The 22,974-nt window shown below is 38.8% G+C and overlaps 1 protein-coding gene across 1 annotated transcript; it reads right to left on the reverse strand.

The window, feature by feature from the left end:
- Positions 1 to 1,975: 1,975 nt before the first annotated feature.
- On the reverse strand, positions 1,976 to 22,585 carry tinagl1 (tubulointerstitial nephritis antigen-like 1). Its single transcript, XM_017454344.3, has 12 exons — positions 22,392 to 22,585; positions 17,678 to 17,997; positions 14,209 to 14,275; positions 10,419 to 10,511; positions 10,147 to 10,261; positions 7,610 to 7,733; positions 7,359 to 7,509; positions 7,047 to 7,233; positions 6,361 to 6,406; positions 5,536 to 5,659; positions 3,093 to 3,138; positions 1,976 to 3,002 (listed from the first exon to the last, which is right to left on the reverse strand). The coding sequence occupies exons 2-12, from the start codon at positions 17,988 to 17,990 to the stop codon at positions 2,835 to 2,837; spliced, it is 1,434 nt and encodes a 477-aa protein (XP_017309833.1). The 5' UTR covers positions 17,991 to 17,997; positions 22,392 to 22,585; the 3' UTR covers positions 1,976 to 2,834.
- Positions 22,586 to 22,974: the final 389 nt, after the last annotated feature.

The raw sequence follows: 22,974 nt of genomic DNA on the forward strand, positions 1-22,974 counted from the left end.
TAGTTTGTGTTGCATATACAGTATATACACACAATACAAGTGACAGCAAAATAATATGCATTGCATCAAAGGGATATAATTTAGAAACCTGCTTCTCAAATAGTCAGATAGTCTTATATTAAATTCAAGAAAGAGAGATTTATAAAAGCAGAACATTCTAACCCAATAGAGACCCATTATCCATGAAGGAGACTTAAGAATACAGCATCTGGCCAAAACCCATTTCCTCTGCATGACTTGGGTTCAGTTTTCTAGCACATTCCCTCTGTGTGAGGGGTTTATCTCTGGTATGGATGACTAGATGGGAAAATGAATCCTCTCACTAACCTAATGGATGGATCATGGAAGTCCATCACTGCTTTCAAAACAGCATAACATTAGATATGTGTCAAGTTTATGTCCATTAATAACAGCTTATAATGGTAACGATGATATAGCAGAAGTAGAGAAATGCATTTCAGTAGCAGAGGCTTGTGTGTTCAGAAAGAAACACGATGCTGAATAGACCTGACGAATACAATCGACACCAATGTTCATCACAAGGGTTCACATTCCTGCATGTAACAAGATGATTCGAGATTATATGGTCAATGAGATCGTTACAGGCCGGCATGTGACTTTTCACACTGCGTTATGGAAGTATCAGAAATGTTTAAAGCGAGCAGCTGTGTTTATTCTGCCCAGCACTGTACTGTATAATCTCAGTAACTCTGTTGTGCTCTTAAGTCAAGTGTATGTGATGCTGCAGTGAAGAGAAGAGATTGGCTTGAAAAAAAAATCTGCACCTGATATATACTAAGCTTGCGAGTCAGGCTCAGTTAAACACTGTATCTGAGCACACATTTCTTCCCATATATGGAGCCCAAATGACTGAGGGGAAATTATAAAAACCATTTCCTGTGGGGAGAATATTTGATTTACTCCGAGCCTGTCAGATATTCAGCTGCCATGGAATCGCTTGGTATGATTACTATCAGTAGTGGAGATGTATATAATCGCTAATATAATTTTGGACACCCCCCCCCCCCCCCCCCCTTTTTTTTATTTAAACCCCACCCCCCACATACCAGTAGCATTTGCACTGTTAGCATGTGAAAAAAATATTTAAAATAGCTTTTGCTTCTTTAAAAAAAAAAAAAAAAATCGTGTAAAAACAAAGATAGCATAATATATCTATCACTGTGTAACACTGTCTATGCACATAATTTATATTAGTTTATGCCAGAAAGCATTGTATTGTTATAAGAGATTTCAGTATTTCAGAATTAGCCAGGGTTGACGCTAGTCAAAATCACCCAAGAAAAAACAGCAGTCCAGTACAAAAACATGTAAAGAAAAAAAAGAAATGTTAGTTGAAATATGTTAAGATTGTAACCATAAAATAATGATCAGTAATCCTTAGTCAGCCTTTATGTGTCACTACAAAAGTGTTGGTAACTAAAGCAATGCACACTACATTTGTTTTATTAGTGAATTCCTCAGTCCTCGTAATAGGTCATACACATTTTTTCCCCATGTCCTTAGAATGGTGGGGTCTGGGGACCCTCAGGGGTTCATGAACTATAGCCAGAGTGGCTGTAATATTTATAATTTAGTTACAGTGGTGAAAGTCACAACCCATTATAATCAAAGACTACCTACTGACTGGTCGCCCGATTTAATGGGTTTTAAACGGACCTACTGTGTTCTGTCCATGGAAAGTTCAGGAATTAAAAAAAAAAAAAGAAAAGAAAAAAAATCTCTTTGGCTCCAAGAAATAGGCAGAATATTATTGTCTACATTTAAAAAGAGTTCAGAAAACACATCTGCCCTTAGGGGAAGTGTGGACTTTATTTTATAATTAAAGGTGTCCCAGTCTACAAAAGGTTCAATGACTATTGCCTAAGATCAGCAAACTGATGCTGAATAAGCACTGCTGCTATATCAGTGGTCATTATAATGCCTGATACTTTATTAAAATTCACTTTTTTTTTAAATTTAAAAATAAAAATGCCAGATCAGGTATCTTCAGCATTCAAGCGGATTCTCAGATGGAGAGTTTGATGCATTTGGAATGCTCAAAATAAAAGTAGCCAATTACTCAGAAAAAGGACCATAACCAAAAACATATTTACTGTAAATATATATATATAGCTGTTATAGTTCTTTAAAATAAATAAGTGGTAATAAATTCACCCTTTTAATTCAACCTCACATCATCTTGCCTTTTCCACTGTGCTATGCAATGCTGGAATGTATTGTCTGAAATGCACATTGAGTGAGTCTGAGTTTCACAGACAATGCTACTTACAGTTTAAAACTACCTACCAGGAGCTAATAAAACCAAATAAACAAGATTACTAGTATAGCCAATTTTGTTATTTAAAAAACAAAAACAAAAAAAAAAACCCTGATTTCTCAGACTATGTGAGCTCATGGAAGTGAGCCTGTGAGAGAAGTGGCTGTGTAATTGTCATTGTGGCCACCAGGGGGCATTGTCGAGCTCACAGTTACAGGCAAGTCTCCATGAACCAGTTTTCCTTGGCCAATAACTGAACTGACTTTTCATTGGCATTTTCTTGCATAGAGGAAAGGGAAACATTAGACCCACCACAAGGCTCATTCCAAAACTGCCCACATTCGAACAACAAAAAGGACTGGCTATTTATGAACACCTATCAGCACTGTCAAGAATAATATATTCAATAGAAGTTTGATGGCTCTAATAGAAACCGTATTGCAGTCTCCTGCCATAGTCCTGACTGAGTCTTTTGTGTTTGTTCAATCTGGCGATGAAGTGCACACGGATCTCAGAGGGAGGCACAAGGATCAGAGACGCACGTGATTGGGCATCTCTATTTGCGTCTTCCATGGTGATGGTGGTGATCGCTGTACATGTCCTCCATGGTTATCCGGCCCCATGCGCCAATCACGAAAGCCTCGATTTGGCATTCGTTTTCTCCTCGGGCAATGCGGAAGTAGCCATCTTCACCCCAGTTCTTGCCCCATGAGTTGGCAGCAATCTACAGAAGAACATTGTTTTATAATTTCCAACTTTAGATTTCATGTCCCATTTGAGACGTTAATTGTTTGAGTACTTGGAGATTTCTTACCCAGTACTTGTGTGTTTCCCCATTGTAATCTCTTTCTTCTCCCCACCTATACAAAAACAGCAATAATAACAAAATATTTTGTTTAAAAAAAAAATCTAACAAAGATGCAGCCATGTACGAAGAGTTTGGATATATGACCTGCTTCTTCCTTAAATTCTTGCCAAATGTAATAGCACTAAATAACAGTTTATCAGTGTATTGTTGGTACATTTGAATATATTTGATCTCAACTCTCAGATTAAGCCTGAACCTAGTGCCCTTGAAACCAACAAAGGCAGGACTGTTCTTGTAAGAACTACACATATCCAGAAAACAGTGCTGCACAGAGGCCAACATTCCAGACCAGAGGTTGATTAAGTAGAATTCCCAAACTGCCATTTCCCTCTGGCTTTAGGAAGGATGCGCGTATCAGGAAGCAGTGCATGCCTACCGCCTGCCTTCAAAGTGCATCAACAACATTTCTGAGAGGTATGTGAGCTAAGACTCCTTAAAAAAAAAAAAAAAAAAAAGCTGAGGCCTGCCTCCCTCCTACCGCCATAGCATGTCTTGTTCTCAAGTAGAGCTGCTTTTCCTTAGATGTTCAAGCATCGCTTACAGCAGGCTGCTGCCCGGATGTTCCCAAAGGTCAGTTCAGAATGTTCCTCATTTTATTTCTAGCATGCATCGGAATAGTTGATCTGTCTGTCATCTGCCTCTGTGGGGGTACTTTCATACTGACTTGCATATGAGAGTGGAAGGCTTAGAATTAATCTGGGAATACAATCTGGGGAAAAGTCAAATCCTGGTTCATACCAACAAACCAGAAATAGAAAAACAAAAACATCTGAACACTGTGTACTAAAATAAAGAAAACAGAATAAGAAGACTTTCAAGGGAAAACTATGATGACTTGCTATATCGGATAAAGTGCATGGGTGCTGCAAAGTAAATCCCCCCCCAAATCTGCTTTATTGCCCTTGGCCTTGAGCGATATCAGATATAGCATGCCTCCTGGTTCATCCCTACCCTGCTGTAGGCTTCTACCCACTCTGTTCTATAGAGTCAGGATCAGTGGGTCAGACAGCACCATTCCACCACACTAGACATCAACAAGCTTTCTGTAAACTTTCCCAGACCCTCAGCCATGGCAGGATTTACCCCATAAAAACATTCTTGTTGCCCCTCTTTCATAAATCCATAGGCATTGAGCTCCAGTCATCAAAAGAATCACAAAGTCAGCGAATGATGCAGAGAAAAGAATAGCCAGGGTTCAGACAGCCACTCATCTGCCATGAATATCACCACTGGATCACTGGAGCATGACTCACAGACTGGTTAGCCCAGCCTCCAGGCCAGTGAACTCACACAATCTTGTGGATGGCTTGGGTGTAATTTTAATAGTCTTTCACAGTATAGCAGACAATAGCATTGTCGTGGCTGGACAGTGTTGTTTATACGATGGGAAATTAAAAATGTACAAGCTGATTCCTGTAGATACTCATGAGTCATCCTGAGTCGTCTCCTAGTGTCCTGCTAGAGGAATGCCTGTTGCTTCTGTAATTAACCCATAAACACTGCAGGGAGGTTGAAAAAGATGCTCATGACATCTCACAGTGATGGATTAGAGACACGTTTGGCTCGGGATCAATAAAACTTGCGGTCAACTTCTCAAAATTAACAAATCTTTTTGTTATTATTCTTATTAGGATTACATGAAATGGAAATATAATGGAATTAAAATTTAGGACATTTTTGCATTTATAGAAACTTAGAAAGAACATATTGAAGAAATGTGAGGGGGAGGAAAATATTCATGTCTTCTAAAACTGTTCCAGTGTGTTCAAACAACTCAAAGATCAAGTTCATGACTATACTTAGGCTGCTTAACAAACTGGCCATAATAGCCATAATGATAAGCCTTCAAATAACGAAATTAAAGTATTTGTCTGAGCCTGTGCTGAAACAGCTAAACCTGAGCATAACCCTGGCTTCGAGTTAACACTTTAGTATATAAGCAGAAGACCTGTGTCTCAGTCTCTGGATGAGATCAGGGTGTGGTCGGCACAGCGGGGTAGGGTTGAGGTGGAAGTGAACGTGGTGTAGACACATCATGAGGGCAAGGATATAACTGAGGAGGCGGAGCCAGTCACTGAGTGTTGTGTCTACATTTTTGTGGTAATGAGGAGCATATCTGGATGTTTGGCAGAGCTCTGTGGACTTGACTTTTATCTGTATTCTACTTCATAAAATAATACATAATCATCCAGATTACCTGGTTCTATCAGCTGAACATTTTTAGAAACAAACTAAGACACAACAAAAAACTAATAGAACACTTTTTCTAATCCTGGTGGAGCCCTGTTTTGTCCTTAACTAGGTGTGTTCATGTCCTCCTGCCTACTTGCAGCACATGAAGGGAAAGGTCACTTTGTGCTTTAGTGCTGTGGGAAAGGGCAGCTCTTACCCTATGATCCTCACGGAGTGTGTGCCGTGCTTGCGATACTGCGCTGCTTTGTGTACATTCACATCAATGTGTCGGTAGATTCCACTCTTGTACACAAAGAAGTCCTCATGTACCTCCAGGATGGCTAAAAAAAGGGAAAATAAGGCAGTAGACACACCCATTACACAAAGCAAGGCCATGTCAGGGTTTATTCTTATACAATTGCTTTTCAGTGGTGAGTCTGTTTATAGAGGTGTTTTGCTGAGGTCACTCATGCACCAACCGCTGACCTTTGAGACTACAGCCATAGTTCAGAATTGAGTTTATTTATTTATTTATTTATTTATTTTTACCTGATTGGCCTTGGATATATACTACAACGACAGATACTAATACAAAATATAATGAATGCTAAACTGCACAAGCACTTTTGGCTTTTCTGTAATATTCAGTCCTAAAAGTCAGGAAAGTTTGTTCAGATATCACGCTGTTTGAAAACTAGCTGTGAAAGCAAACACTAAGAAATGCACAGCATTTATACACATTATAGCACCTGAACAGCAGAATATCAAACGTGTCATCCATCTCATTTCTTACTATTAAGCTAGAGAGGGGAAAAATAGGGCAAAAAGTGGCCTACGGCCAAAATTCCCTCCTGAGAGAAACAATACAACAGAAGACTGGCACAGACTCAAAGTACCTCTGCACAGTATGGAAACTCATGTCTTTCTGCATACTCATTACTGCATGCTACTGATTATCTGTGGTAATTAATCAGAGAATCAGGGCATTTCTGGAATACCAAGCGCTAACAAGAGCACTGTACAGCTCCACGTTATCCCATACCTTGCACAGGCCCATTATCCATGATCTCCTTCATTATCTCCTTCTCCTATGAGTGAAAAAGGACAGAGTTCACTGAGTTGATAAACTGGTGGACTGTACAGTAAGGAGTAAAACATGATGGGGCATGCTGTAAAATAATTTTCCAAAATTAACATCGGTGTGTGGCGTGTTCCCACCCTGAAGTTGATTCTTTTCTGATAACTGCACATCCTCTTAAACCACAGCAATTTGACAACAATTACAATTTTTAATTGTACAAAATAAATGACCACTGTCTGACCAATCAGAAATGAGAATTCAATACATATTTACAGAGTTTCAGGATGATACTGGAAGACATTATGGGTGAGCTGGTGTAACATCTGAGTAACTGTTGCTGATTGTTGGGTGTTTTTGTGCATTAGAAGGAAGGACTATAGGCATATACTGTATGGGATGTAGGTTTGCATAATTGAAGATGCTGCTTTAAATGACTATTCATGTCTACGTGCGTTGGTTAAATCTCTGCACACTGAGGTATTACTGCTATTATCACCAAAGGAGGTCATATTGAGAAAACCAAGCATGTGAGGCAGATTATGTCAAGTGTGTCTTATGCAAACCAACCTATTAGATAAGATCAGGGAGTGTGCTCTAGGTAAACTGGGTGTAAGGATATTGCGTGCTCTGGGAGTGTGTTTTCTTACATTTGAGGACAGTCTGTAGGGCGGGGTGGACTGGTAGATTTCGTTGTTGTAGTTGTGAGTGTTGGGACAGCGGGCTGTGGCCTGTCTCTTCCCTCGGCCCACTGAGCGACTCTGCATCATACAGCGGCTCACTTCAGCAGGGGTCTGCTGGGGCGGATTAAATGGATAGCACTCCTCCGTCACCACCCTGAAACAGAGGATTAGAAAGTGGAGCAAGTAGAAAACACACTAGGTATAGCAGTAATTATAGATGAAAGGTATTCCCAGCACTGGATCATTTAAAAAGAATATTGTTTTGCAAAGAGAATTTACCCTCTTCTCCTCAGGTACCACCATGCCCCGTCGATGCGCCCTCCAGCACAGCCGCCTTGGTTACGTGTGTCACAGGAAATCAGATTCTGGGGAGACAGTTGAGGGGTCATGGTTCCCATGGATTGAATAGAGATTCGGTCTGATGCTACAGCTGGAGAGATAAAAGGAGATGAGAAAAATGAAGTGAAGGAAAGCTTGTAAGGTTGCATGAGCTTGTAGACACGTAGATTACAACACGTCCTGTAACTCACCTGCTGTGGAGAAGGCCCACGAGGCAGCACAGTTGCCCTGGTCCAGTGGCTCATGGATTTTTCCTGGCCACTTCTCAGCAGCATTGAAATAACTGGGCAGGTGTTCGTTATTATCCATGTTCATCTAAGGAATGTATATGAATGAGCAAAGGATGTAATAAAAATCAGTGCAAGGCACCTTAAACTTTATACGTTTTTAGTCTCAAATAGTTGGTGCAGTGATTTGTAGTAACAAATGCTGTTTTCTTTATGAGCGTTAAAGCTTTCCTCTCGTGTAATGACCTTTCTTTGTGGAACTGCCACATCGAGCAATTTATAACTGCCAGAACCTGTCAGCAGGTCCAGATGTAACCACATACCTTTTCTATTCATTTCACTGTATGGCCTGAATAATTCATGGTGGTCTTTGAATATGCTTTTAGGGTATTTACATTTGCAAGAATTCTAACAGCTAGATTTTAATATAGTGAAGTTGATTTAAAAACATTTGCCAGAGTAATTGTAAAGATGGAATTACAATAATAAAGGTATGATCTAAAGTAAGCATGGCCTACCTAGCTGTGAGAACACCGTGGTCTAGACCGAGGTAGTTTTAGAAGGGTTTCTCTCTCTCTCTCTCTCTCTTTCTCTCTCTCTCTCTCTCTCTCTCTCTCTCTCTCTCTCTCTCTCTCTATATATATATATATATATATATATATATATATATATATATATATATATATATATAGATAGATAGATAGATAGATAGATAGATAGATAGATAGATAGATAGATAGATATAGATAGAGAGAGGTTTTATGGTTTTAGCTGCTTATCATTCATTGTGTGAATATTTGCAATTTAAAAAGTTGAAATCTCTCGGTTTAATGAGCCGACGTCTCGTTTTCTGTGTGGGTCGCGTTAATCATTAACACCGTGTTACGTAACGTTCTTCAACCCGAAACGATCCAGCTGTCTCGGCTCATCGATACGAAGTGGTTGTAAAGTTAACTTTGGAAATGACTGGACTTTGCTACTCTCCTTTAGAAATGCCCAGTCATGCATTCCTGCATTCCTTTTGTTAATATCTTAATCATTCAAGCTGACATTTATTAGACATAAACCTTTGGAATGCATCACGGTTCAAAGTCCAGTTGAAGAAACGTGTCATTCTTGTTGAGATTAAAGATGTGAAAAATGTGTGTTTTAAATCATGAGTGTGTTAAAGTGTGTGTAGTATGAGTGCTGATCCCGAGTGTGTGCACGGAGCAGATAGAGAGCTTTATGAATGGATGTGTGTAGAAACATGCTGCAGGTGGAGACATGTTAGAGGAGAGGGGTGTTAAGATGTTTTGTAGTGTCTGGGCAAGCTATTGCGTTTTCTCTCTCATCTCGTTCCAATTCATTTCCCCTCTCGTCTGGAGCATTCTCTCTCATGCTTGTTTATGGAGAATGCGCAGGCTGCTCTAGCAGGAGACTGAAGGCCTCATTGAGTGTGATCAAAACAGCCGGAGGAAGGATAAGGGAGCACCCAACCAACCATACCATTAAAGCTCTTTTACATTCTCCAGCAGACGGGATAAGTCACTAAAGCAGACATCTCACAGAGATCTAACAAGTGTAGAGATTGTGGATGTTGTTTTTACATGAATGATTTCCAATGAGCATGCTGCATTACACTAATTACTGTGGGTAAAGGCTTAACCTGATGCGCCTGAGGTAGTCAAGATGTTAGGCAGACATTTCAAGGAGCCATGACTTTAAATTGATTTAGTTTTACACCATTTTCTTCCAGTTTATTCATACACTAGCTGTTGTCATACCAAACTGGAAGGATGGAGAGGTTGAAGGATAACACTTGCTTTATCTGAGACATTTATAAAAAAAAAAAATTAAAAAAAATCGTAGCTAACTAGGGTTGTTTTTATTTTTATTGTTTTTTAAACTCTTAGGGAAAACACAACACGTTAAAAGGAGTACTCTGCACTGCGCAATATCAGCTAGAAACTAAAACATGATTGTGTAATGATGAATAAAATTAGTTTGATGTAAATTCTTCATCACTACATATCCTTCTCAATACTTTATATTTCTGAGTTTTACTTTTGGTTCTCTTTTTCTCTGATCCTGCATTGTCATTTGTAGAAGGTGGTGCTTTATTGTTTTTTTTCCCCCCAGGTAACTCACTTTTCCATTTTGCTTTCATCACAGCATGTAACACATTCATACTTACTTTCTAGACTGTGTACATTAAGATTTAATTATAAAGCCATTTCTAGACACAGTTTTTACATCGTTACTTATTATGTTTAATTGTATTAATAGTTTTAAATACATTTAATTAATTGCTGAGAAAAAGAATTTTCCTTTTCTCTTAAGTACCCTTTGCTGCATATCCAAATACCCTTAAGGCACGTTAACCCCATTTGAGAAACACTGGCTTGGACGAGTGAAAGAAACTCTCAGTGGTCCAAGGCTTGAATTGTTAAATGCACTGGTACTCCAAATACAAAACAAATGATAAAGAATGCGAATATGTCATCAGCTACACTGCTCACCTGAATCTCATTCATGCTCATGATGATTCGGGAAGGCCGCTGAGTGCCCAGCCGGTAGCGCAAACCCTCGTCCAGACTCATACCCCAGAACTGACTGTAGTTAGCCGCCTTCCAGCTAAAGTAGACAAGACACAAGCGATCTATTATGTAAAAGATCAACAGAAGGACAGTTTTTGGACACAAAGGAAATGTGAACTCATGAATGTGTGTGGCATTAGTGAAGTTGGACGAAAGGCAGATTTCCAGAAGGTCGGTGAGTGCATGGTTCTTACCCATAGCTCCCCCGGTTCACTGCCTGGATCATGTCTTGTTCTATCAGGCAGGCGTACTGCTCACAGACCCACTGGCCCGTCGCGCTACATGTACTAAAAAGACACACACCAGGATATGGTTATCTTACACTCTCTCATTCCTTTACAAATATAGGCATTCAATTAATGCAGGCCCCAAATAAACACACACAGATAAAGGCGCATTGAAATAGAAACAATAGAAAAATAAATCCTTGGTGGAATTTCCCTGATAGAGACAAATAGAAAAGATATCACTTAACTGCCTTGAAGAGCTTGAGGAGAAGTGGGCTGATGATGACTGAAATGCTAAACCTTTTATGGCTGTAGTGCTCAAATAAATCCCCATTTTTAGGCAGTGTGTGAGAGAGATGGGGGCAGCATACTTGAGTGTGGTATTTGAAGGATCTTTTGGATGTGATGGAATATTTTGCATGGTCCAGAAGCGTAATTAGTCATGAGGGAGTTTCTCTCCAGAGAAACTTATTTCCAAAAATTCTAATGGTTATGAACTTTAATAACTCTGAAAGTAAATCTAAAATATTACTCCAAGTACTTTTACAGTCATAGAACTAGAAACATATTTATTCAGAAGTTACTCCCCCGTCAAGGCCAGATTAACCGTACATAACTGTACGCATCAAGACAATCCGGGGGGTGGGGGCGACGCAACCAAACCCAACAACAACTGGTCACTTTCAGGAAAGCTTGCTAAATTTGATTTGGGGGAAGCACACAAGTTCCTGATCCCTTTATTTGTTGGCTGAAAAAGTCCCTGGTGCCAACGTCTGCACAGACAAATTCACACACTAACATGCAAAAACAGTTGGTCTTTAGAGTATGAGGCATCAGGTGGCCTTGTGTCAATAAAAAAAAAAAAAAACATGTTTCACATTCCCGGTCAGTTCACCACAACTGTTCAGTTCAGGATCCTGACCCATGTGTGGAGCCCAGTGAACATGTCTGTTCCACTATACTGACAAATCTTACACTAACCTTAACCTCAGTAACCAAACGGAAACCTTTTTTGCTCTTTCACCTTTTGTAAAAAAAAAATAAAAATTTTTTTTTTATATATATATATATATAAAAGTATACAGAGCTTTGAAGGACCTTGTGATGCGAGTGTGTGGGAATGAGTGAAAGGAGTTCTGATTATGATCATACACTTACATTGATCTCGACTACTCTGTTTTAGCACAAATAAGCAAAACTAGGGTTAGAAGTACAATAGGTCTCATGTTCTTATACCCTTTAGAAACAGCCTGAGCTCCCAATCTTCAAAATGAACCCAGGTTCACGTCTTTCACCGTATTCAGAAATTTCTACCATGTTTGAATGCATCAGAGATTTAGTCATTTTTCAGTCTGATAACAGTGAGACCTGCCAGGTATATAGTCTAAACATCTGCTAAGCTTTATTTGAGAGAATAATGCACCCATTCATTTTTTTTTCATTATTATGGCTTATTTTCTAGGGGGACATGCATATGCACACAATTTAACAATTATTAGATTAAAAAAAAAACTATTGAGAAATTAGAAATGGCAGCAAAACATTACACAGGGAAACGATACATAACAGATTCTATAATTAAGTGAAACATACGGAAATTAAAATGAGCATGAGACGTGTGTGTGTCTCTCTCCTGTATGTCCACAAGCATTATATTACTGTCCATCACTGCTGTCCATATGTGAATAATCACAGGATGTAGTGCATGTTTTATTTTTCCCCACATGATTTATTTCACCCATGGTTCATTTATGTGCATTTGCTGTCTCCTCACAGCTCCAAGGTTGGGTTACTGTCTGTATGTAGATTCACATGTTCTCCCCACGTTCTCTGGTTTCCTCCCACCTCCCAAAAACACGCAGTACGTACTGTAGGTGCATTTGCTATGCTAAATAACACTCGTGTGAATGTAAGTGCATGATGCCCTGTGATGGACTGCTGTTCTGGCCTTGTGGGGAATTGTGGGTTTCAGATCCGTCATCACCCTGATCAGGATAAAGCGCTTACTGAAGATGAATGAATGTCATTTTTCCACTTACAGGGCTTGTGGTTTCAATTTTCATATTATCCAGGTGGCATGAATTTACTTGAGGTCATGTGCACTTTCAGGGTATAACTTGATTTTCATGTGATCCCATCTTATTCACATACACTCCCCCCCCACCCCCCCATAAGGTTAATGAAGGTAAGGCTGAGGAGGCAGGAAGCATCCTAACACTATCACCAGACCAGCTGATCATTTCCAACAGCCACTGAGCTCAAACACACCTGCCGTAAAACTGCTCCATATCTATAAATCTGGGATCTATAAATCTATTAAACCAGTCCACAGGACACATTCATTTAGTATTTAATATTTTTGTATGAAGTAGTTTATCAAAACAGAATGAGCGCTTTAAAAAGAAAGGACCTCATGACAAGACGTTAATGCGAAGGAGAGAGGAGTGGAATGAGAGGGAGGTTGTATATATTCGTGTATGAGATAAGAACAGAGGAGGAGAGACTCGGGCCAGCTGGAGTAGCGAGCGGAGGAGAGCGAGCAGGATAAGAACAGCCGGACGTCCTGATCTCCACCCAGAGTGTCAGCCTGTGTACTGGACTGCTGGCCAGAGAGGATGTGTGAGCACGAACAATGCAGGGGAGAGTTTAGATCAATTCTGCTTTCACTATGGCTTTAATATATTATGTTTGTGAGTTCTGCATGACTAAAGGTTATTTTGTTTACTTAATCTCTTTCTGCCACCTGGGATTTAATGGTATTTTGGATGTGTGTGCTCTAGATATTTTTATATAACTTAACCTCCTGTCTGTGGACCCCCTAGTGGATGTGCAGAGATGTCTGGATTGTAGTGATGAAATGAACTATCTGACATGGCAGTATATTACTGACATGATAGTAGCACATGGACACACTCAAAACCCAGACAGATGCTGAAATCAGCCACAAGTGCACACTTGTTCATGGAAACATGACTCATGGCACTTAGGTGCCAGAGAGGTTGTGCACGTAAGTAAGGAATTACTTTAGTTCATTCTCTGCCCAGTAACCCTTTCCTTCATGGCTTAGCACACCTTAAGTCATACACACAGAACATCAGCAAAGCAAACCCGGATCATGAAACCCATTCACAATAAATAAAGGGCGTAATTAACAACCTAGATATCCTGTGCACTTCAGGTCAATACCACCAGTAACGAGAATACGTACTGCTAAATTATGTAGCACCTTAATAACACCGAGGGTCATTTTACCATGGGATTAAAAGGAAAGGGTGTGAAAAAACAACAGCAACAACACTCTTTCAGCTGACCCTTGAAGAAGGAAATATGTGTCATGGAAATACTGTATAATAGCATTCAAAAGTTTGTTTTCAGGGACTATTTGTACATCATTAAAGGAAATCCTGGCATAAAAGACAAATACTATAAACAAATCTATTCTCATTAAGAAGGCGATGTTCAAGATGAAAGTGGAGAGAAATGTAAACACACAGTGCAGGGACATGTCGTACTGTATCTGTCGTAAATGGAACACGGCCTGTGGTTTTTACAGATAGGAATCATAGTCAGATGGAAGAAGAAGAATGACGAGACAGCGGTAGCTGAGGAATGTGCCTCACTAAACTTGTGGTCTAGGAATAAATCCTATAAAATACCCAGCACCGTACAGAACAATATGCACGGCCCCACAGCTCAGAGTCTGTGTGTGTGTGTGTGTGTGTGTGTGTGTGTGTGTGTGAGAACAGTTTAGTCTCACCATAAATTGCAGTTCTCTTTGTAGGTTGCACCTGAGTGGATCCGGTGGCCATTTCTCTCACAAGTACCTGTATAAAAAAAATTTACAGTGAATCACTTCGCAGGAGAATCTGCTTGATTTTCAGCAAAAGAGAACAAATGTCACACAGCTTGAGTGACATTCCTACAGTGCTGAAGAGCTCACGAGGAACACTACTCCTGGTCTGCTTTAAAGGTTAAAATGCACTTTGAGCCTCAGTGATTTGGCACAGAAATGTTGGCACTAGCCTTGCTCTGCTTTCCCAGAGACCAGCTCCCTTCATGCCATAACTAGCTAAATGAGAGCTACACTGCCTGCCTGGGTGCAAGTAAGCAGCGCTGTGTGAAGCCCACACACTACACTTACACTCCCTCCTTCCCAGCTCTCGACATGCTGTAATGAAGACTCTACACTGTACTCCTTAGCTCAAGCAGTCTGGAGCACATAACTATGAAGGGGGTTTGTTTTCTAATGAGAAATGTTGGTTTCCGTGGTGTTCCAGACACCAAAATGAGAGAAAATACAACCGTAAACCAACAACATTTACCCAGTCAGGCCACGGAGGCATCTTTACTAACTCCCCCTCTCGCACTCGTATTCAGCCAAAGCCCTCTTCGATTCACGTCCGTCGAACATGAGTACAGCACTATTGAGTGCAGGACTATTTTATGGAATTGCAATTTCACAGATTCAAGTAGTTTGCTGCAAAACAAACAAACAAACAAACAAACAAACAAACAAAAAACTCTGGAAGTTGCATAGCAAATTTAAAAAAAAAAAAAAGAAGCTGCGGCAGAATCGATTATTTTACGCCACAACAATCACAAACACTCTGCAAAATCCTGCATGGACTGATTTATATAGTGTTTTTAACAGGGGACATTTTCACCAAACAGCTGTACAGAAATCCGGATATAGATTTAGATTTATCCCTGTTGCTTTACCCAGCAATTATCTAATGACCACACACACTGTCAAAACTTTTTACATCATGTTATTGTTCATGCATTAAGGCACAACATAGTCCAGGAACCTTCAATGTATCTAAAGCAGGGCTGCTGCTGTGCACATTGGTATTATTGCTAGTACTGCTATAGCAACACTGCTTTTAATGTAAGTATTGTTGGGGAATACTTTTTACAGCTGGCAAAGAATCAGCCGAGTTGGTGAAAAATGCACATGAAGGATAGCTAGGGGCGTGTGTGTGTGTGTGTGTGTGTGTGTGTGTGTGTGTGTGTGTGTGTGTGTTTCTTCTTTTTTATTTAAACCTCAACATGAAAACAGATATAAATCACATCAAATGAAATTGTAACTAGAAAGGAATGCTACTAATATGCTCTAATGAATAAATCACAACATGGCATGCTGTTATAAGACATTAATCAACTCAGAGGTGGGTTTTTTTGTTTCTAATTTATTAAAGATCTTAACTTTAAATGATAAACTATTTATTTCTTTCATTTTAGAAGATATACAGTACTGTGCACAAAAGATTTAGGCACCTTATCTTTTTTTTATTTTGTTTATTTATTTATTTTTACTACAAATTGTGTTATAGTTTTTTAGTTCATGATTTGTACATTGTCGAGTCAGTACGAAAACATTTTAGATTTCCAAACACGAGTTTTCCAGCACAAAATGAAATGCTACAGAATGCAACAATGTTTGTGTGTCAGTAAAGAATCCTGCTGCGGTTTTGCTGCAAAAATAAGAAGCGAGTGCGACAGTCAAAGTCTCCAGAAGAACCGTGTCTTGTTCTGCAAAATGCTCAATAAACCTTACAGCTCATTTCCTTATAAAACTGCACTAACTGTACCTGAGACTTTTTTTTTTAAAGCAAAGGATCACATCAAATATTGTTTCATTTCTTACTGTTTACTGCTCATTATAGTATTTTTTTTTTAAATGTCCAAACATTTAATTTCATTATTTTTGAAGGCATCTTTGCTCTACAGCACTTCTTTTGCTTCAAGGCTTTTGCACAGTACTGTAGATGTGTAGATTAAGTTGTACATAGCAAGAACAGTAAATGAATGTTAATTAGATTTTGTTCAGGGATCATTGGGATTGAGTAGGTGTTTTCTAGCTGAGTCATTAGACGAGATGTAGCAGAGCCACACTGCTGAGAACACATGTTCAGTCTGTGTGTGGTGTGTGAGTAATCAGGGAGGCCGGAGGTCGTATCACACCTGTAGATGTGATCGTCTCTCCTTCAGCAAACACATGTCTGACATTCCCGCTCTGATCTTTTTGGCCCTTTCCTGTTGCCTCAAATCACTCCCTCTGCATTACATGCATTCTTTCTGACCTGCATTCATCACTTCCTTGAATGTCCCTCTGTGTTAATAAGAAGGCCACTGTTCTCCTTATTCTCAGGTAACACCCAGCACCTTTTACAGCTCGCACCCAGAACTTCAACTACAAAAGGGGTCTTGCAGGAAAGCACACACAGGTTAAACTATAACGGCGATATTAACTTGTATTGTTCTGATTCGCTCACACTTTTCAAGATAGGGTGAATAAGGGTTAGGGTGGTTAGCATCACACAGAAACTGGTTTGAAAGTCTATAGAGTCTGTAAGAAGATCCTGATTATGTCATGATCATGTTTGGGTGATTCCATGATTGGGGTGCCACATGTATCCCACTGATATTACAATTACACATACACACATACACACATACATACATATATATATATATATATATATATATATATATATATATATATATATATATATATATATATGGAATGTAAAGGTAGATGTCCTTCACAACAATCTATGTGCATGATTCCGACACTAACTTAAAGCATTAATAAAAATCTATAAAAATTGTCATTTTTTGCCTAACCCAACCCTCTATAACTACACTTTAGCTTACAGCAGAATCCAAAAGTACATCAAAAAACAATTATATATATTATCTTTGCATTAATGCATTAATCCATTTACGTCTCATGCTTGGAATATCCTATTTCAAGGATGATAAATGTACATTTTGGGTGTGTCAGACAATATCCACTGATCCCTGATGTCTGACCACATTCACCCCTATGGAATATTTGGGATATTCCACAGTCACATGTGCAACATAAAGTCACATCATCTGCATTTCCTAAAGATTATGGGAAGAAGAAAAGTAAGTTCTCTCATTCGTTTCGATATGGACTGATGAGGTCACTGATTAGACCACTAATTATAAATTGTCCTCATGCTCTCGGCATGGAGGCTTGTTAACCGCATTTTGTGTATTTGCTAACTCTTTTTGCTAAAAACAAACAAAAAAAAACAAATCAGGAACTTTTGTTAAAGAAAGAAATATTATTTTTGAGTGGTTAAATGCATGTTTTTATAGATTTAATAAAGTTTAATATTTAAGAGTTACAAGGGTTTAATTGCACTTCAAACAAGGCTGTGCCTCTACTAGCGTGTCATTACTGCTTCACTGACCTCTGGGAGGGGGCTGGATTCCCAGACAGTGGCCCCAGAAATCCGGGCAGCAGTCGCTCACTGTTCGGTTGCAAAACAAGTCACAGTAGCAGATGGTGTCCAGGTATGGCATGGTGCACTCATCATTCCTGCCCTCACAGCAGCCCCCTCTCCTCTCACAGTAGGAACCGAATGGGTCCCGGATACCCCGAGCGTGCAGCGGGCTGGCTAGCTCCCTCCTGCTGCGGGACAGAATCCTCTCCATCACGCTGCTGTCCACCATCAGGAGAAGCACAGCACTGATCACCACAACCAGCCTCATCCTCATCATCATTAATCACCTGTAAAGGATATCCATACTGTCAGTAAACATGACCATTTTAGACGCTCGTATTGGATAATAACATTCAATACGAACCATTTTCCTCCATCTCACTGCACAAATATATCTGATATAATGACAGAATGGAAGACAGACTTTTCTTGAATATAAACATAACTAATTAACACAAGTTCATCACGTCCTTCATGAATGCTGTTGGTTTGAAGGCACACGAAGCTGAGTGAGAGTAAAAAGTCTACTTTAAGAAAAGAAAGTGGATGTGAAAGATACTGAATCACTATAAAGAATATATCATCAATTAGTTCCTCTTTTATTTGTGTACTTTCTACTCATCAGTACACGTTACATCCACTTCATCTTTGACTAGTTAAATGTAAGACACTCTGAGCTCATTTTCATTATTCTGTGTGTAGTTTTTAAAGATAATGCACTGTAGGGCTATTACCCCAGTAAGCTCTTTGTGAATAATTTAAAATTCTTAAATTTGATTGGTCAGAAAGTGTTGATTCAATTTCTACATCAGCGTGGCTCTGACTAGAGCGCTGGCTGCAAAGAAACTCACAGGTTTATATAAAACAGTGTTATTGTTCCTAGAGTAACAGCTTATACAGGGACCTTCACACAAACGGATTAAGAAACATGTTAAAGTTTTCTGTACTGAGACAGTCCTTTAACATTTTTTTTGGAAGGAGTCTCCAGGGTCAGCCTTTTGTAATAGTCTGTGTTAAATGTGTTTATGTTTTCTGGCACAAAAAGTTCTCAGAACAGAGGGCTTCGTGTTCTGTCTTCTTAACTTCAGGTGAGAGATCTCATTCTAAAACTTAATGCATAACAGGAATTAACTTGTTTCACACGTTTACCACATAAAAAAAAAAAATAATAATAATAATATATATATATATATGTATGTATATTTATGATGAACCCCTCCCAGATGGGTTATTAAACAGATGGCTTAAACATTAAACAGATGGCTATTTCCTTATCATAGTGCAGTGCTAGGATTGAAAGATCTAAAGAAGATTGATTACACAGTAAATTAACTGTAATAAAAGAAAGCAGTTCAGGTAGGACGGAAAGCAATCATTAATCTAAATAGGGGAGAAAGTAGATGTTATGCAGGGGGTGTACTGCCACCATCAACATAATGCAGTCTGACCTTATCAGTGAAGAGGAAACAGCAATTTCCTATTGTCAAACTCAACCAAACCCACAGCATTATGGAAGGTATGAATACGTACAGGTGCTAAACACTCATGCATGCACTCACTGTAGGAGCAGCAAGAATAACTCAGGTTTCAGGTTTAATATGTCCATTTTATATGGTTTAATTTGATGGCTTTTATGGCCCCTCTGGGCATCTCTGTGAGGAGCATTGTGGCGTCTCTGCTCAAGCTTTGGTCATTTGTAGCACAACCTGTTGGCCCTCATGTTCTCTCCCAGCCCCGGACTGGGAACAATGGCTTAAGACCACACATGACTGCTTTTGAAGTGCTTGCTTTGGAGTCAGGTTGCAAGCAAACAAAGACAGTCCTGACAAAGACACAGGGACGACTGTGAGTTACATAAATAGCTCCAATAATTTAATCTAAATCTAATCAACTCAACAGCAGTCACAATGCCACAGCTGTACTGAGAGGAGCCATTGCTTTACAGTTTTCTGCATGACTGTGCCTTTAGTCAGTCAACACAGGGTTTTTCTCATATACACTTGTACACACAGTGGGATGGTAGAGTTGGTCTCTGACCAAAGCCCTTTTCATTGACTTTCATGAAGCAGCGAGGCAGAAAAAAACTCCAGAGGGACTAAAAGAGGATGAACTCAGTTTGTCATATTCAGTGCTGTCAGCAGCAGAGTGGCAGTGAGGGTGGCATTTTGACCTCACTGATAAAAACCAGTGTAACAGTAACTGGCCGTGATCTGACCTCTGACCAGAAACAGCACATGGGCTACTGAACGTGTCAACAAGCAGTAAGACAGGATGTTCACCAGGGCTGGGTGATAGAATAATATATCAATTCTGTGATAAATGACCTCACAGCATACTCATAATGAGAGTTTAGTTCGTTTGTTTTGATATTTAATGATAGAGTTCTACATAGAACCTTTAAGAGTTCCCTTAGAGTGACAAAACATATAGCCTTTTACATCTAGGGTTCCAGCGTTAACTTAAAAAAATATTTAAGAGTATCATTTTAATACATCATAGTAATGCCTAGCCTACTGAATATTAAATATATTTTTGTACTGATGTTTTATTCCTCTTTCTCTGTGTTATGAAGAAAGGACATTTTTGTAAATGTTCAATAAAATTATACCACATAGCTTTTGAATTTTCTATTAGTCAGAAGGGGATAAGTTTCACCAATAGTATATATCTGATAATATTTATTTAACACACATTCAACATATAACATTTATGTAACATTTATAGAAGGAGGCTTGAGTGTTAGTGCACTGTAACAGTCAGTAACAGTACTGTGTAGCATGTGATATAATATACCATATTACTATAAATAATATATGATAACTATAACATTACTATATAATAATATGCGATAACTATGCCAGATTACTATATAAAAATATATGATAACTATAACATATTACTTGCCACTAAACTTTGATGTAAGTGCATCAAAACCACCCACAAGGACTATAAAAGTGTAAAGCAGTTAGGTAAAATGATTCATTTGGAATTATGCAGATTTTGCACTATTAGTTGATTATAGATGCTTATACGGTTCTTTGCTTTGACATTTGGGACAATAAAGCCATACAACATCAGACAGGGTCTCAAGTAGAACACATTTATGAATATTCTGTATATGAACCATTAACTATATCTAGAAATCTTTTCTATATCTTTATCTTTTTTTCTATGAGTGCATCTACTTTCAATAAACTGTCACAATGTCCTAGGACGTACAGCAGGCTGCATCTGTCCTTCTTTTCAAACCACCATAATGTGGCTGAAATCACTCAGTGGTCCAAACCCAGCTGCTCCGAGTCCAAACTGAGCTACTGACCCATAAGCACCTCCTGTTTAAGTTGCTATAAGTTGCTGCTGATGATGAGATGAGGGTCTGCTGGAGTCTCTACTCACATCAGCTCTGTTTAGTCCACCAGTTATCAGCCACACACACTGCACAAATCAAGTGCTGACCACCGGCAAGCATGTTCAAATATTCCCATGAAAAGTTTAGAATGTTTTAAATAAGTGTTACAAGAAACAAGGCTTTGAATAACATAAGTGTCTAATACTCTATGCTTTCAAACATTCTATAAAGTAAAGTAAGGGATTTCAGCTGAAGAGAGTAACAGCACTAGACTTTCTAGAGCTTCTCAGTATTTCTAGAGTGTTCTATGCATGTGAACAATGACACAACAGCAACCAGAAATCCCCAGCTTATTGGCTCTTATAATACCACCTAAATTAAAGAAGCCTTCTCTGGCATGCAGGCAGTGTTCACACTAAAAAACACAAAAAAAAGGCTTTATACCCAACTGAGTGACACTTCTTAATCCCAATTTATTTACTGTTCTTTGAACATTTCTCATTTTGTAATTTTTACTTAAATTCATGTGTTTTTAAACTAAAAACAAAGCCCCACAGACCATCAGACATCAGACATCAACCTGCAACAATAAATTGTATTGTAATAAAAATAATAAATTTTTGAAAGCTGTATTGTGTTTAAAAAATGGGATTAATACTCCAATGTATACTTGCAAACTATAACTGGTTAGGACAGAGTAGTGAATTTGATCATATTCACATATAAATTATATATATATATATATATATATATATATATATATATATATATATATATATATATATATATAGATAGATAGATAGATAGATAGATAGATAGATAAAATGACAGTATATTTCACTGAAAGACTACCAGCACTGCAAATCAAATATCCCAAATGAATTTCTAATTTAGTGTCCATACATCCGGACTATACATTTACACTTTGCTTTCTCAGAACATGAAAGTGAAATATTTATTTTGTCTCAGCAATTCGAGCACTGTGAATATTAAACATCTCACTAAGAGGAGTGTATAAATGTGCTTACATGAAACTGATATAATGGGCAATATTTGAAGATCTGAATAAATAAGTTGTAATTAAGAGAGCTCACTCAGTTGAAAATGAGTCTCTGATGTAAAGACTTTTTACACGTGTTGAATTCCCACTCTTAACCTTATTAAACAGGGGGTTAGTCAGTCACTATCTGTATCTACACACCTGTCTGCGGTGTGGAGAAAGGGAGGGAGCCACACACACACACACACACACACACACACACACACACACACACACACACACACACACACATACACAAAAGAATAAAAGAAAAAAGGGTGTTCCTACTGTACCTTGTCACTGTATGAAATAAATCCTCTTTGCTGTTTTATTCCAGAAGTGAAACAGGACAAAGTTCAGATAGACGAGTGTTTGTAGTCTCTCTCAGTTCTTTTTCCTCTTCTACCTTTCAGTCCCTCTCAGCTGTCTGCTCGGCTTTATATTGAGACAAGGTGGGAGGACCTCTCCTCCTTTCACTTACTTACTACTGTCTCATTAGCCAAGCTCTCTCTCTCTCTCTCTCTCTCTCTCTCTCTCTCTCTCTCTCATATATGACTTTGCATGACTCACCTCCTGGTGGTCAGTAAGACAACTGCACTAGCACCGCCCAAAGCTCTGAACCTGTATCTTGTACTAAGTTTAAAATAATGCACACACTACCCATTACGCCAAAAGTAGCCAAGACATTAGTACGTTAGATCTATTAGATCAAATTAAACTGGAAATATTTATCAGAAGTCAATTCAGTTCGGTTTCGAGGTCTGTAACATATTTTGTATATTTTTGTACCACAGAAATCAATTTAAGATTACTTAATAGCAATGTGCACAAGGTTAAACGGGTGGCTATAAGTTTCCCCTCGCTTGTTTTAATTGT

This window comes from Ictalurus punctatus, chromosome 24 (genome assembly GCF_001660625.3).
Source record: "Ictalurus punctatus breed USDA103 chromosome 24, Coco_2.0, whole genome shotgun sequence".
NCBI lineage: Eukaryota > Metazoa > Chordata > Actinopteri > Siluriformes > Ictaluridae > Ictalurus > Ictalurus punctatus.

Bases quoted from the DNA above. Each gene is read 5' to 3' on its own strand.
- tinagl1 (XM_017454344.3), bottom strand. From the start codon at position 17,990: ATGATGATGAGGATGAGGCTGGTTGTGGTGATCAGTGCTGTGCTTCTC. The intron at 7,234-7,358 runs GTAAATTCTCTT...CCTCTGTTTCAG, and splicing joins TGGTACCTGAGGAGAAGAGG to GGTGGTGACGGAGGAGTGCT. The intron at 3,139-5,535 runs GTAAGAGCTGCC...GTTTTTGTATAG, and splicing joins CACTCCGTGAGGATCATAGG to GTGGGGAGAAGAAAGAGATT.